Source organism: Siphateles boraxobius, unplaced genomic scaffold, assembly GCF_051911475.1.
Source record: "Siphateles boraxobius isolate OS27281-9 unplaced genomic scaffold, OSU_SipBor_1 135, whole genome shotgun sequence".
NCBI classification, from domain to species: domain Eukaryota; kingdom Metazoa; phylum Chordata; class Actinopteri; order Cypriniformes; family Leuciscidae; genus Siphateles; species Siphateles boraxobius.
The window spans coordinates 872,445-890,000 of NW_027508739.1; the positions used below are offsets into that span (position 1 = coordinate 872,445).

The 17,556-nt window shown below is 29.9% G+C and overlaps 1 protein-coding gene across 3 annotated transcripts in view; it reads left to right on the forward strand.

Annotated features, from left to right (window-relative positions):
• Window positions 1-17,556, forward strand: part of sptbn1 (spectrin, beta, non-erythrocytic 1) — a 139,024-nt gene that overhangs the window by 51,814 nt on the left and 69,654 nt on the right. For all 3 annotated transcript variants that reach the window (XM_077229794.1, XM_077229795.1, XM_077229796.1), the window contains one exon: window positions 12,915-13,066. In XM_077229794.1, the coding sequence (XP_077085909.1) occupies window positions 12,915-13,066 (152 nt within the window). The remainder of the gene's footprint in view (window positions 1-12,914; window positions 13,067-17,556) is intronic.

Sequence of the window (17,556 nt, forward strand, 5' to 3'; positions counted from 1 at the left end):
TATGTTTTTAAGTACTTTTTAAAATCTTGATTGAAGTATTGTACTTCGTTACATATTAAATCATGTCCGTTACTGAGTAAAAAAATAAAAATAATAATAATAATACAGGGGTGGGGGGGGGGTCTACTGCTACCTTTCACTTTTAATTGAGTAGATTTTTAGACCTGTTATTTGACCTGTACTTAAGTAAAATTTAATTGAAATAATAGTACTTTTACTTGAGTACAATATTCTAGTACTCTTTCCACCTCTGGTGCTTTTGTCATTTATATCTATATAATTATATATATATATATATATAATTTTCACATATATATTTCGTTTTTTTAATAAATATTTCTATATAGCTCTAATTTTAGTCTCCAATTTAATCATTTCATTTCTAAGCTTAAAAATTTTAGGTAATATATAGTATATAGTTTTAATTCAAATTTAAGCTTTCAGGTAATATTTATATTTTATTGTACTTCAGCTTAAGTTCAGTTACTGAAATCAATTTTTTATGTTTTTATATTTAATACAAGTTTAAGCTTTCAGGTATTACTTATATTGCATTTTATTTCAGCTTAATTTCAGTTACCGAAAACAATGTTTTATATTTATTTTTAGTGAAAGTTTTTCAGGTAATGTTTTTATTTTATTTCAGCTTTATTTCAGTTACTGAAAACAACACCGTTTGCATCATTTTACTTTCTAAACGTTTGGAAATTATTGGATGGGGAAAAAGTGTCTTTATAAGACCTTAAAAAATGATGATGATTAAACAATAAGTGGCATTGATAACATCAGCTGAAAAATAAAAAAAGTTATGCACTGATGCAGTGTTTTTTTTCTCCAAAGAATCATAGCATCTCAAGAACACTATAATGGTAAAAAAGAAAATGGATGCGAAACTCTATGTTATGAGCAGAAATGCAAATGAACTGTACGTGTTGTAAGTGTTCTGGCCTCTGCACATCTGGAGTGATGCACTAGTGCACATCCTCACTTCTGTTTGTCGTGTATCTTTGAAACTAGGGTGGAGTGTAAACCAGTCAACCTGAAACAGGGAGATTGAGTTAGAGATACTCACACCTGTGATCGCTTGACAGACTCGATTCTTTATCATCAGCTCTGTTTCGAACTCTAGCGCCCAAATAGGCAGCAAATGTAAACTAGTAAGTGACTGATTTGGAGTGATCTAGCTCACTCCGAGCGGCACAGCGGTATCATGGACTGTAAATCTGGAGTGTGTTCCTCGTGAGACTGAATGTTCCCGGTGAAGCGGGTCATTCATCGCTGTCTCTCTGAAACACTGGAGGAACTGTGAGTTGCCACAACAGGAACGTCATCACTTAAAATATGGCATTATAAACATGCATCTGCTTCCCTCCGGCTCTGTTTGTTTAAACGTGAGAAATGTGAGAAATGACCAGCTGTATGTATGTATATATATTCTTGTTTTATTATAATGGTGAAAATATATTCAAATAAATAGAAATTTACTATATATATATTTATTTATTTATAGTTTATTTAACTTTTTTAATACAGTTATAAAATAACTTAGTATTCTGAAATATTTATATATATATTTCATTCGTTTATATATATATATATATAGTACATTTTTATTTATTTGAATATAGCCTGTTTTTATCAAAAAATATTAAGGGCTGGAAAAAATTCTTAAATCAAATTTCTGTTATAATAATATTTATATATACATATATATATATATTTATAATTTATTTAACTTTTTTAATACAGTTATAAAATAACTGTATAATATATGATAATTTCTATATATATTTTATGTATATATATATATATATATATATTACAGAAATGTGATTTAAGAAAATTTTCCAGCCCTAAATATTTTTTTACCAAGCATGAAATGTAGATTAATCCTCATTAAAGTTACAAAATTATTCCGTGAAGATTGATAAACAATAAAAACAAAGACAGCTGCAGGTTTATTAGGTTTATTAGGCTGCTGTCACTTTAAGAGCTAATGCACGGATCCAATATACTGATACACACGCCTTTTATTTCTCAACTGTATACTTTCAGTTAAGACATACACTTCTGTTTACAAGGATACTTGCCAAGATGGGCATTTGGACATGAAAGAGAGGTTAAACATAAACATATATACACTCAATAGTCTATTTGGCCCAAAAATACATTACAATGTTGTCTTTATGAGTAGCCTGCATATGTTTTTCATCAGCACTCACATTAAGTGCCTCTAGAATATTTGAAACTTCACATCTTTATTATTTCTGCGCTCGTTTCAGACACTCAGACTGTGTGTTGTGGTTTTAGCCAGGAGTGTTGAAATGCTGGGTTTGTTTTCGAGCTGAATGCCGAACGTGACACCGTGACCTCGGAGATCTGTCCACTCCGCAGGAAGTCTTAGGAATTCCATTCTGCTGACGTTTGCGCCGCGGGAAGCAGATAAACCCGGGAAAAGAGGAAAACACACATCCATACCTTTCCATGGCTGCGTTTGCATTTGATGAATCATTTCAGAAAATCAGGAAAATGTTTCATATCTCACTTTTCTCTGACCCCAGATTTGACCTTCTCGTGTTTCCGTATTGAGATTGTGCAACTCTGAATCCCAGACCCGGCATCGCTTTCAGATTTGATTTGATTTGATTTGATTTATTAGACTAAATAATAGTGAAAAATACACTCATTTGTTAAGGATAACACAATAAAGTTGTTTCCATTGCGGTCCTTGATGTAAAGCACAACTCCAGGTTTAGTAATAGAAGTGATGGTAAGAATTCTGTGGTCTGCTCTTTTTCATTTCATTGGAATTCACATTTATTATTATAATAATAATAATAATAATAAAAAACTTTTTTTTCTATAGCGCCTTTAAAAGTAGCATCTCAAAGCGCTTCACAAGAATAGAAACATGATAAAACATACAATTATACAGACAATGCATTAATGACAGTGAAGAATAAAATACCAAATAAAAACATATTATGAAATGTTCGTATAATAATATGGCAATTATGAAAAGCTACCCTAAACAAATAAGTTTTAAGGGATGATTTAAAAACACTAAGGGATTCAGCTTGCCTAACTCATTTAGGCTGACCGTAATGAATATAAATCCTGAAATGTAATTACAAAAACTTGATATGGACTGCCGTTCAAAAGTTTCAAAATAACACTTTTATTTATCAATGTAACACAATCTTTATCATTTCAGAGTAGAAAATGTTTCATATGAAAAGCTGATCTCACTTTTCTCTGACCCCAGATTTGACCTTCTCGTGTTTCCGTCTGAATCCCATAAAAAATACTCTTTAAAATAACTTAATTCAATTATGGACAGTGTTTCCATTATTTTTTATTAACATTAAGGAATTTTTGTTGAATCTATGTAAGCTCCTTGTGTTGTGACAACACGACTGCATGAGAAATAATCTATGTGAAATAGAAATATTAATGTCCAAACAAATCAATGGAATTGCTTCCCTGTAACTTAAACCGGTTAAGTTTAGTGAACATGCTTTAGTTTATTTAAAACATCCCTGAAAAATAAATGCACTGTTTTTACTCAATATAGTGAGGTTTCAGCTATATAAAGTATTTAAATGCAGCGTAAAGTTGAATTGTGTATTAAGAAATATCATTGTTTTAGTGGACTCGATTTTAAGTTCTGAGTACTCATAACTATTGTTTTTTATCAACTTAATTGAATTGAGGCAATCGGTTTCCTCAAATGAAATGAGTTAGCTTAACTTGTTGGGTTTTACAGTGTGTATGTAGGATTTACATGATTTCTCAAATGAATTTCTAGACTATTGCTAGCTATTAGCTAATAATAGCACTTATCAACATATCAAATGCTAAGATTTATATGCTCTTCAAGCAACATTATTTGAATCACATCCTCGTTTTCAGGAGGTTTGATTTGATTTATTAGACAAAATAATAGTGAAAAATACACTAATTCGTCAAGGATAACACAATAAACTTGTTTCCATTGCGGTCCTTGATGTAAAGCACAACTCCAGGTTTAGTAATAGAAGTGATGGTCTTTTTGATGGTCTGCTCTTTTTCATTTCGTTGGAATTCACATTCAGACTGATTTAAAATAATATATTATGATTACTTTTTTGTTCTTTCAGGGTTGGAGAAAACCCATTTAGGCTGACCCGTGATGAATATAAATCCTGACATGTAATTACAAAAACTTGATACGGACTACCTATTAAATCTATAAATCAATGTAACACAAATAAATGCTGGGTTTTTTTTAATCTTGGAAAAAATGTATTGCCATTTACACCAAAATATGAACTGGTTTCAACACTGAAACTAATCATAAATGTTTCTTGAGCAGCAAATCATCATATTATAGTGATTTCTGAAGGATCATGTGACACTGAAGACTGGAGTAATGATGCTGAAAATTCAGCTTTGATCACAGGAATAAATTACACTTTACTATATATTCACATAGAAAACAGCTATTCTAAATTTAAATAATATTTTACTGTTTTTAATGTATTTTTGATCAAATAAATGCAGCCAACTTTTGACCACTAGTGCATGTCTAAATCCCTTAAATGTGTGCATTTATTAGCATTTTTGCAAGATCCTTCTTTTTGTTCCTGATAGTTTGATCGGATTGTTTCCCCTGAAAATAAAGACAATACTATCTGTGTGTTGCAGGACAGGGTGTGGTTTGTTTTGAGGTCAGCAAACAAAGATTTTTGAGGATGCAGGAAACGCCAATAAATCAACAATCCCTGAACTCTCACCGCCCACATCAGATAGAGAACATCTCACTGACTCAGTGCTGTGTATTCAATATACACCCTTAAAACCTTCGCGTGAAAGTGGAGCTTATATTGCTAGAATGCATGTTAATATAATCGAGTATAATTGAAATATACTAGTATGAACCATTTATGCATAAGCTTCACAATGACTAATTCGACGTCCTGATCTGATCCACGATCCAGACTCCAGTATTGATTTATCTTTAATGCTCAAAGGCAAATGTTGGTTGACATTTAGTTGACTTTGCCATTGCTCTCAAAATATATTAAATCCCATTACCTGGATATTCTTTCCACATAAGAATACTTGTATACAACCTCCTTCGAATTTTTAATAACAAACCCACCAGTTAATTTTTATTTTATTTTTTATTTTATTTTTTTAATTCATTTTTTATTTAATTAATTAATTTATATTTTGTATTTTTTTTTTATACTTAATTTAACTTTTTTTTTTTTTTACAGCAGTATTATATAGCCATTTATACTCAAGCCATCAGTTATTTTGTTATTTTATTTCATTTTTAATTTAATTATTTTTTTAATGTTTTTAAATTATTTTTATATTTTATTATTTTATTTTATTGTACTTTATTTCTTTTATTTTAAAGATTTTTTATATATATATATATTTCAGTTGTTTCTCAGCACGCTTTGCCACTTTGCCGAATATCCTGAGATGCTTAAATCTTCAAATTTAATGAATTAGCTCAAAAGTAAAGTGGCATCACAGTATTGAGCAGCTGGGGGGAGAAAATGTGCTTTTTCTTTAAAATAATGTAAAAATGCTTATATACAAGAATACTTATCTCCTTCTAGGTATGATATAGCCATTCATATTCAAGCTAGCCGGTATTAAAGAGGTCATAAACACTCTGGAGATGTGCGATAAGCTGTGCTTGAAGAGTTTATTGATATTAACACAGATTTAGGTTGTGTGTTACGCAGTGTTTAGTCCAGATGCTGCCGCATTCCTGCAGCGTTCCCTGCGGTTTGAGCCGGGCCGAGGGGAGGAACACTGACGCCATTGTTTGCCCTTCCCACAATCCTCTGGGAGGATTCATATGTAGCGTTTGGTGGCATTGGCTGTGATGTTCAGGGTTCACAAAGCAGTCTTAGTTCAGCGGCACGTCAGAAGGAAAGTCAGAGGCAGATCGTTCTCGATAAAATACAGATCTTTCTCATTTTACCGATTATTTCTCGGACACTTTGCTGGAGATCTTGAGATGCTCGAATCTTCAGTGTTCAAGCAGAGGAATCGCCATAGAGAATTAGCTCAAAAGTCATTTTATTTTTTATCTTCATTTAATTTAACAACAGTATTATTTAGCCATTTATATTAATGCCACCAGTTAATTTTTTATTATTTTTGTAATTAATTTATTTCATTTTAAATTTAATTTAATTATTGTATTATTGTTTTATCATTTTTTATTTATTTATATTTATTTTGTCATTTTTATTTTAATTTTAATTATTTTATTATTGTTTTATCATTTTTTGTTTTTTATTTATTTAGATCTATTTTGTCATTTTTAATTTAATTTAATTCTTTAATTATTGTTTTATCATTTTTTGTTTTTTATTTATTTATATTTATTTTGTCATTTTTATTTTTATTTAATTATTTTATTATTGTTTTATAATTTTTGTTTTTTATTTATTTAGATCTATTTTGTCATTTTTTATTTAATTTAATTCTTTAATTATTGTTTTATCATTTTTTGTTTTTTATTTATTTATATTTATTTTGTCATTTTTATTTTAATTTTAATTATTTTATTATTGTTTTATAATTTTTTGTTTTTATTTATTTAGATCTATTTTGTCATTTTTAATTTAATTTAATTCTTTAATTATTGTTTTATCATTTTTTGTTTTTTATTTATTTATATTTATTTTGTCATTTTTTAATTTAATTTAATTATTTTGTTATTGTTTTATCATGTTTATGTTTTTTATTTATATTTTATAATTTTACTTTATTTCACTATTACTTTTATTTTATTTATTTATTAAATATTTCAGTTGTTTCTTGTAGACAGCACGCTTTGACACTTTGCTGAATATCCTGAGATGCTTAAATCTTCAAATTTAATGAGTTTCCTCAAAAGTAAAATGACATCACAGTATCGAGCAGCTGGGGGGAGAAAATCTGCTTTATCATGAAATAAATTTATTTAATTTAATTTTACTTTATTTTATTCTCCTAGACAGCATTATTAGAGAAAAGAGTAAAAAGTAATTAATTTTAATTTATTTAATTAAAATGCATTTTCATTGTACAAATTCTATTTGATTTGATTTACAATAAGAAATAGTTCTTTTTTAATATCTCAACTGTTTCTCCAGATAGCACTGACAGTAAATACAGAAGACACTTTAAGATCATAAAACACTCATATAGTCGCATCAGATGTTAAAGCAGAGGAAGGAATAAAGTTATCTGTTTTTCCTGCTGACTCTGTTGAAATGTGCAGTTTTTTCCTCATCCAGGAAAAACATGCATTTTGAAATGTTGTGGTTTGGATTGAGTTTATAAAAGTGAGTTTGCATGAACCCAGAGGAGAAGTGTGTTGCTCAGAGTTTAATAGCTCCGGAGATTTAAGGAATCTCAGTTATATTCCATTTAAATATCTTTGTTTCTCCTAAAATTACTTTGTAGAAATAAAAACAGATGCACATGAGTCAATAGTAAGAGGACGGAGTTATAATATGAGTGTGAATAACAGCTCAGATGTTTTGATGAGAAAGTGTGTGACTTCGATCAGTGTTGAGATACTTTAGACACACTGTTGTCTTTTTCTGTCAAACTTCTGAGATGTTGGAGACTTTAACAAAGTTCTTGCCTTTTAATTTAACTTTCAACGAGATACAATTGAGATATTACGCATGAAGGTCTCATTTCAGATGTGTTTTTCCTCGTGTAGTGTGTTTGTGATCGTGCATTTTAACATGTGGTCCATGAGAAGAGAATAAATCCGTCATCGTCTGGTCTGCACTTTTCTGTGTGTGTTTATGTATAAGAGTGTGTATGATTTGCTTTTATAGCCGTTCCGTCGCCTTTGGAGAAAATCAATCATCAGTTCTACACATGTTGTTCAAGTATGTTTCTCATTGTTTGAAGTAGAAGTCTATATAGCAGACATATACATATACACTATACACTCATATATACATATACACTCATATATACACTCTCTGCATGAGCAAAGAACATTTCACAAGAGTGTTATTATGAGTAGAAAAATGACACAATACAGGATGATGATTCTCACGAAATCTATCAAGAACTATATATATATATATATATATTATTTGTTTTGTGTATAATGCTTGGCAGTATTTTATGTAAACACAATCATTACCAATCAGGTACTTTAAATTGAAATACAGTATATAAAACAAGTGATATTTGCATGAAGATATTTAGCATTGTTGTCATTATTTTACTATTATTATCATAACAATTAAGCACATTCACCCCAGTAAAAAGTGACCATATTGAAAATTGACATTGAGAATTAGTCAAAAACAAACGCTTAGAAGTAAAATAAGCAGCAGGAAGTGAAAACGTGCTTAGTTATAATGCAAATAATGTCACAATGCAAAAAATCTTAATGGTCCTAAAAAATGTATTAATTATTATTTTTTTTTATTTAAAAATATTGTAATTTTATTTACCCAGACACCAAATATATATATATTTTTTTATTTACCCAGACACCAAAATATTTTGTTTTATTTTATTTACCCAGTATTTTATTTACCCAGACACCAAATATTTTAGTTTATTTTATTTACCCAGTCATCAATTATTATTATTTTATTTATTATTTATTTATTTAAAAATATTTTATTTTATTTACCCGGAAACCAAATATTTTATTTTATTTACCCAGTCATCAATTATTATTTATTTATTTATTATTTATTTATTTAAAAATATTTTATTTTATTTACCCAGACAACAAATATTTTATTTTATTTACCCAGACACCAAATATTTTATTTTATTTTATTTACCAGACACCAAATATTTAGTTTATTTTATTTACCCAGACACCAAATATTTTATTTTATTTACCCAGACACCAAATATTTAGTTTATTTTATTTACCCAGACACCAAATATTTAGTTTATTTTATTTACCCAGACACCAAATATTTTATTTTATTTTATTTACCCAGACACCAAATATTTTATTTTATTTTATTTAGCCAGTCATCAATTATTAGTATTATTATTATTTTTATTTATTTATTTAAAAATATTTTATTTTATATACCCAGTCATCAATTATTATTATTTATTTATTCTTTATTTCTTTATTTATAAATATTTTATTTTATTTACCCAGTCATCAATTATTATTATTTTTTAATTTTTTATTTATTTATTTAAAACTATTTTATTTTATTTACCCAGACACCAAATATTTATTTTATTTTATTTACCCAGTCATCAATTATTATTATTTTTTAATTTTTTATTTATTTATTTAAAACTATTTTATTTTATTTACCCAGACACCAAATATTTATTTTATTTTATTTACCCAGTCATCAATTATTATAATTTTTTTATTTTGTATTTATTTATTTAAAAATATTTTATTTTATTTACCCAGACACCAAATATTTTATTTTATTTACCCAGACACCAAATATTTTATTTTACTTACCCAGACACCAAATATTTTATTTTATTTTATTTACCCAGACACCAAATATTTTATTTTATTTACCCAGACACCAAATATTTTATTTTATATACCCAGACACCAAATATTTTATTTTATTTTATTTACCCAGACACCAAATATTTTATTTTACTTACCCAGACACCAAATATTTTATTTTATTTACCCAGACACCAAATATTTTATTTTACTTACCCAGACACCAAATATTTTATTTTATTTACCCAGACACCAAATATTTTATTTTATTTTATTTACCCAGACACCAAATATTTTATTTTATTTACCCAGACACCAAATATTTTATTTTATTTACCCAGACACCAAATATTTTATTTTATTTACCCAGACACCAAATATTTTATTTTATTTACCCAGACACCAAATATTTTATTTTATTTACCCAGACACCAAATATTTTATTTTATTTACCCAGACACCAAATATTTTATTTTATTTACCCAGACACCAAATATTTTATTTTATTTTATTTACCCAGACAACAAATATTTTATTTTATTTTATTTACTCAGTCATCAATTATTATTATTTTTTAATTTTGTATTTATTTATTTAAAAATATTTTATTTTATTTACCAAGACACCAAATATTTTATTTTATTTTATTTACCCAGACACCAAATATTTTATTTTACTTACCCAGACACCAAATATTTTATTTTATTTTATTTACCCAGACACCAAATATTTTATTTTATTTACCCAGACACCAAATATTTTATTTTATATACCCAGACACCAAATATTTTATTTTATTTTATTTACCCAGACACCAAATATTTTATTTTACTTACCCAGACACCAAATATTTTATTTTATTTTATTTACCCAGACAACAAATATTTTATTTTATTTACCCAGACACCAAATATTTTATTTTATTTTATTTACCCAGACACCAAATATTTTATTTTATTTACCCAGACACCAAATATTTTATTTTATATACCCAGTCATCAATTATTATTATTTTTTTATTTTGTATTTATTTATTTAAAAATATTTTATTTTATTTACCAAGACACCAAATATTTATTTTATTTTATTTACCCAGACACCAAATATTTTATTTTATTTTATTTACCCAGACACCAAATATTTTATTTTATTTATTTACCCAGACACCAAATATTTTATTTTATTTATTTACCCAGACACCAAATATTTATTTTATTTTATTTGCCCAGACACCAAATATTTATTTTATTTTATTTGCCCAGACACCAAATATTTATTTTATTTTATTTACCCAGACACCAAATATTTATTTTATTTTATTTACCCAGACACCAAATATTTTATTTTATTTTATTTACCCAGACACCAAATATTTTATTTTATATACCCAGTCATCAATTATTATTATTTTTTTATTTTGTATTTATTTATTTACAAATATTTTATTTTATTTACCAAGACACCAAATATTTATTTTATTTTATTTACCCAGACACCAAATATTTTATTTATTTACCCAGACACCAAATATTTATTTTATTTTATTTCCCTATTCATCAATTATTATTATTTTTTTATTTTATTTACCCAGACAGTAAATATTTTTCTTTTATTTTTTTATTATTATTTTTTTAAATTAATTTAATTTTTATTTATTTATTTTTTCCATTATTTAATTACATTTATTTTTTTTAATTTAATTTTGTAATTTAATTTGACATGATGGATCTCTGCATGGCCCCAGCTGTAGAAGAGTTTGTCCTCTGTCCTGCTTCACGGCAGATGTTCCTCTTCCTCTGATTGTTGGTTCTGTTGTGTTTCGGGTCAGACTGTCACAGACGACCTCTCCCTCCATTCTTCCTCTCATCATCCCAGTCTCAGACGGTGGATGGGGGGGTCAGTCTGTCGTCTTTAACACACAGGGGTCAACCAGGAAAAAGGAGGCGGGAAAACAATCGAATCAGACGCTTGCGTCTGTGCGCGGTCCAGGAATGCAATAACAGGAAAATTGGGAGGATTATAAATAAGTTTGTGCATTTGAACCGCTCACCCGTGGGCGAACCCGCGTAAATAAACACCCTTTGTCTGCGTTACATTGTTCACTGCGTCTGATTGGTGGAGAAATTGTCTGATAGCACATGAATTATGGGATAATGGCTAGAAAGTGGCTGAATATTTGGCAGGGAGAACAACAGGGTTTCGGGTTGCGACGTGTTTGCATGTGTGGGTTCACACAGACTATTTTAAAATCATTTGATTCTTCATCCAAAAACAGTCATTAGTATTCGGGAATGTTTTTTGGGGGTGGTCTGGTGCAAAGTTTGTGGACCATTACAACAGCCTCATTTCTTCCTAGAAAAACAAGTTAATTTCTGACTAAATATAGCACATATAAAACACAGTTTCAGCTGCAAACTCAGTTGTTTGTTGCAGATAAATAATAATTCATAGGATGATTTTTTTTATTATCATTACATTACTTGTTAACCATAAATAGCTCACAGCTAATGAAGTATATAATATAAAATTATGGAATATTGTTTATGGGAATCGTGGGAAATTTGTTATTTATTTATTTACTTATTTAACAATATGTTTTATTTAAAGTATTTTTTAAATAATATTTTGTATTCAAACTTAAAGTGTATTAAGATTGAGATAATTGTATTGTTATTACTATTATTTATTATTTTAAAATATATTTTATTCAATTCATATTTTTATAGTAAATTATTTTGTATTCAAATTATTTTAAATACAATTAAGACTTATTTAATATTAATTAAATTAATTAAAATAAATTTCAGAATTTTATTATTATTAATATTATTTTTATTTATTTATTTCAAAATATATTTTATTATATATTTATTTATAATAATATAATAATATTTATAATATATTTATTATTTTATTTAAATGTTTAAATGAAATAATTTTGTATTAATTAATTATTTTGTATTTATTTATTTACTTACTTTTTTAATTAATTTAATTATTTTGTTTAAATCATTTTTTTTTAAATTGTGTCTGTAAAGAACCAAATAATTGTATGATTATTATCTATTTTAAAATATATTGTATTTAAATAATATTTTATATTACGTCCAATAATTATTACAATAAAATTGAGATTATTTATTTGCTTATTTTAATTTAATATTTCATTTAATAGTATTTTTAAATTAAATAATACCTGTTCATATTTTTTTTTAAATAGATAATGGTGTTATTATTATTAATCAACTTTTGATCATTGTTTATTTTATAATACCGGTATTGCTGTTGTAGCAGTTTTATTAAATAAATTCGCTCCAGTTCGTCACTCCAAGTCCACTCCAGTCTTTTAAAGTGATACTCCCACAATTAGGAAGATGCTTAATAACACAATTACAAGTATAGTTATTGAGGAAGTGTGTGTGTTGTCCTCCTGCAGATGAGCGAGAGGCAGTGCAGAAGAAGACCTTCACCAAATGGGTGAACTCACACCTGGCGCGCGTGTCCTGTCGGATCACGGATCTGTACATGGATCTTCGGGATGGACGGATGCTCATCAAACTCCTGGAGGTTTTGTCCGGAGAGAGACTGGTGAGTTTGAGCAGGGCTGTGTTTCCTAATTTGCATATTCATGAAGCAATGGTGTCGAGTTACATTCAAACTGTTTAAGGCATAAAGGCATTTTTTTAAAATATGTTATCATTAAAGATGAGTTTTAAGGGACATTTACTTTTGACAATTAGTTTAAATGCCACCCAAGGCATACGCAGAATAAAGGGGCGGGGCCTGGTTGAGTTAGTTAGTAGTGTGTTAAACTGGCGGTTATGGTAAGGGGCGGGACATTTCCCAAACACGCTCAAAGCGCTCGACCAATCACAACACACTGATCCAGCCGACCAATCAGAGCACAGTGTGCTTTTCAGAAGGAGGGGCTTCATAGAGACAGGAAGTAAACAGGAGTGTGTTTCCCGTATAACGGTATATACGTTATACATAAATGCTAGATGTTTTGCTATAAATTACGGACATGCATCTGAGGAATATTTCTCATTTTTCTCAGTTATTGTTCTTTATTTCCAGATTCGATCATAGACTCTTTCTTACACTAGAGCTCGTTCACACATGCGCACTCTTCAAAAACGACACTTTAAATCTCTTGACAAAGACGTAAACTACATTTATCTAAATAAAAGACACAGATTGCACTGAATGTTAGTTTGCATATTTTGCTCAAGATAAGGATTTATTGAGTCCACATGTCATAAAAACAAGAAGCTATTCTTCTAACCACAGGTCGAGATCTGTCGTTCAAACACACAAGTTTGCGATGCTGTTTGCGAATGTTCGTTAGAACGATGTTTTCGGGAAACACGACTCGTTGAACTGCTGATAACGACTGAACTTGCGACTGTAATTGGCTAACAATGCTTTGGGGAAGCGGGTCATACGCACTTCCGGCACATCCGGGAACTTAACTGTCGATTTCGTCCCCGCGCCTTTTTAGGGGAAAATAAACTAGACTTCCCGTAGACCTCAACACAAAATAGCGTCACAAAACAACGTCCGTACACAGCCGGCACTCGTGAATAACTTAAGAAATCACTAAGATTAAACAAGTCAAGTAATTATATGTCCAGCCTGCCTGGTAAGATGCACCAACAAACTTAATTTGGTCAATTTAAAAACATGTCACTTCATTCTCCCAGCGTCAAATTGGCGTAACAACCCAACCCAGTGGGGTTATATATATTATAAGCAGTGTTGGGTAAGACACTCAAAAAAAGTAATCCACTACAAATTACTAATTACTACTTTAAAATTGTAATTTGATTACATTACTGATTACTGCATGTAAAAAGTAATCAGATTACTAATTACTTTACTTTCAAGTTACTTTGAAAACCTATTAAAACTACAAAGTGAAACTCAGTTATTTCCGTAATTTAATATTGCAGACATCCCAAGTCTCCCGCATATTGATAGCGGCTCCCTGATGCCCGCAAATTAGTTCAAATTTGTAACTTAATTTTATTGACATCAGTAACAGTAATCAAGTTACATAAATTTTAAATGCAGTGAGTTACATTACTGCGTTATCACAAAATGTAATTAGAATAACTTTGTAACGCGTTATACCCAACTCTGATTATAAGATATATATCATAATGTATATTATAAGACATCATATATATATTTAAAGATGTTTACTTTCAAAAACGAAGTAAAATCATTCACTGGCTTCCCATGGTGACTCGATGAGGTACTACTGGTGTCGAGTTACATTCAAACTGTTTAAGGCATAAAGGCATTTTTTTAAAATATGTTATCATTAAAGATGAGTTTTAAGGGACATTTACTTTTGACATTAGTTAAATACATTAGTTTAAATGCCACCCAAGGCATACGCAGAATAAAGGGGTGGGGCTTGGTTGAGTTAGTTAGTAGTGTGTTAAACTGGTGGTTATGGTAAGGGGCGGGACATTTCCCAAACACACTCAAAGCGCTCGACCAATCACAACACACTGCTCCAGCCGACCAATCAGAGCACAGTGTGCTTTTCAGAAGGAGGGGCTTCATAGAGACAGGAAGTAAACAGGAGTGTGTTTCCCGTATAACGTTATATACGTTATACATAAATGCTAGATGTTTTGCTATAAATTACGGACATGCATCTGAGGAATATTTCTCATTTTTCTCAGTTATTGTTCTTTATTTCCAGATTCGATCATAGACTCTTTCTTACACTAGAGCTCGTTCACACATGCGCACTCTTCAAAAACGACACTTTAAATCTCTTGACAAAGACGTAAACTACATTTATCTAAATAAAAGACACAGATTGCACTGAATGTTAGTTTGCATATTTTGCTCAAGATAAAGATTTATTGAGTCCACATGTCATAAAAACAAGAAGCTATTCTTCTAACCACAGGTCGAGATCTGTCGTTCAAACACACAAGTTTGCGATGCTGTTTGCGAATGTTCGTTAGAACGATGTTTTCGGGAAACACGACTCGTTGAACTGCTGATAACGACTGAACTTGCGACTGTAATTGGCTAACAATGCTTTGGGGAAGCGGGTCATACGCACTTCCGGCACATCCGGGAACTTAACTGTCGATTTCGTCCCCGCGCCTTTTTAGGGGAAAATAAACTAGACTTCCCGTAGACCTCAACACAAAATAGCGTCACAAAACAACGTCCGTACACAGCCGGCACTCGTGAATAACTTAAGAAATCACTAAGATTAAACAAGTCAAGTAATTATATGTCCAGCCTGCCTGGTAAGATGCACCAACAAACTTAATTTGGTCAATTTAAAAACATGTCACTTCATTCTCCCAGCGTCAAATTGGCGTAACAACCCAACCCAGTGGGGTTATATATATTATAAGCAGTGTTGGGTAAGACACTCAAAAAAAGTAATCCACTACAAATTACTAATTACTACTTTAAAATTGTAATTTGATTACATTACTGATTACTGCATGTAAAAAGTAATCAGATTACTAATTACTTTACTTTCAAGTTACTTTGAAAACCTATTAAAACTACAAAGTGAAACTCAGTTCTTTCCGTAATTTAATATTGCAGACATCCCAAGTCTCCCGCATATTGATAGCGGCTCCCTGATGCACGCAAATTAGTTCAAATTTGTAACGCAAGTAACTTAATTTTATTGACATCAGTAATCAAGTTACATAAATTTTAAATGCAGTGAGTTACATTACTGCGTTATCACAAAACGTAATTAGAATAACTTTGTAACGCGTTATACCCAACTCTGATTATAAGATATATTATAATGTATATTATAAGACATAATATATATATTTAAAGATGTTTACTTTCAAAAACGACCCAAGGCATACGCAGAATAAAGGGGCGGGGCCTGGTTGAGTTAGTTAGTAGTGTGTTAAACTGGTGGTTATGGAAAGGGGCGGGACATTTCACAAACACACTCAAAGCGCTCGACCAATCACAACACACTGCTCCAGCCGACCAATCAGAGCACAGTGTGCTTTTCAGAAGGAGGGGCTTCATAGAGACAGGAAGTAAACAGGAGTGTGTTTCCCGTATAATTGCGTAACTCGTGTTACGCCGTTATATACGTTATACATAAATGCTAGATGCTTTGCTATAAATTACGGACATGCATCTGAGGAATATTTCTCATTTTTCTCAGCCCGCAAATTAGTTCAAATTTGACTCGATGAGGTACGACTGCGAGTAAATGTCCGGGTAAGACGCCTCTGGACACTGGGTTGGGTTGTTACACCAATTTAACGCTAGGAGAATGAAGGGACATGTTTTTAAATTGACCAAATTAAAGGCACACTATGCAGGAATTCCATTTTTGTCAAACAGCTCCCCCTAGAGTCGCCGTAGAGTACTTGTATTTAATGTTACTTTCGTAAATACCACTCACGCAGAGCGTCTCTGCACTTTATAATAATAAAGTAGCCTACCGCGTTTGATGGCTTATAACGTTTTTACATGATTGCAGCTAAATTACAAGTAAATAGTCAATAGCCTACTGTATAATTTCATTTGTGTTTTTTTGAGTGTAATGTAAACATTACAAAATGCCAGATGACATCAATAAAGTTACATGTACATCGCATTAGTTCGTAACAATGTCCGTTATGAAGTCGTTAGACATGATTATTGCAATTTATCATAATAGTTTGCAAATTGCGCTCATTTACACTATTTACAACGTGTAGGCTTATTTATGTCCTGATAATTATGTGAGATATTGACAACTGTTCTCATGATAATCGCAGGAATCAACTTTAACAGTGAAGAGTTTCCCTTTAAGTTTGTTGGTGCATCTTACACGCTCTATGGCAGGCGGGCTGGACATATAATTACTTGACGTGTTTAATCTTAGTGATTTCTTAAGTTATTCACGACTGCCGGCTGTGTACGGACGTTGTTTTGTGATGCTATTTTGTGTTGAAGTCTATGGGAAGTCTAGTTTATTTTCCCCTAAAAAGTGAATCTATTCAGAGACATTCTATGACGTTGCGCCGGTTGTGAGTATTGAGTGATGATGTCATCAGTGGGGGCGGGGCCAT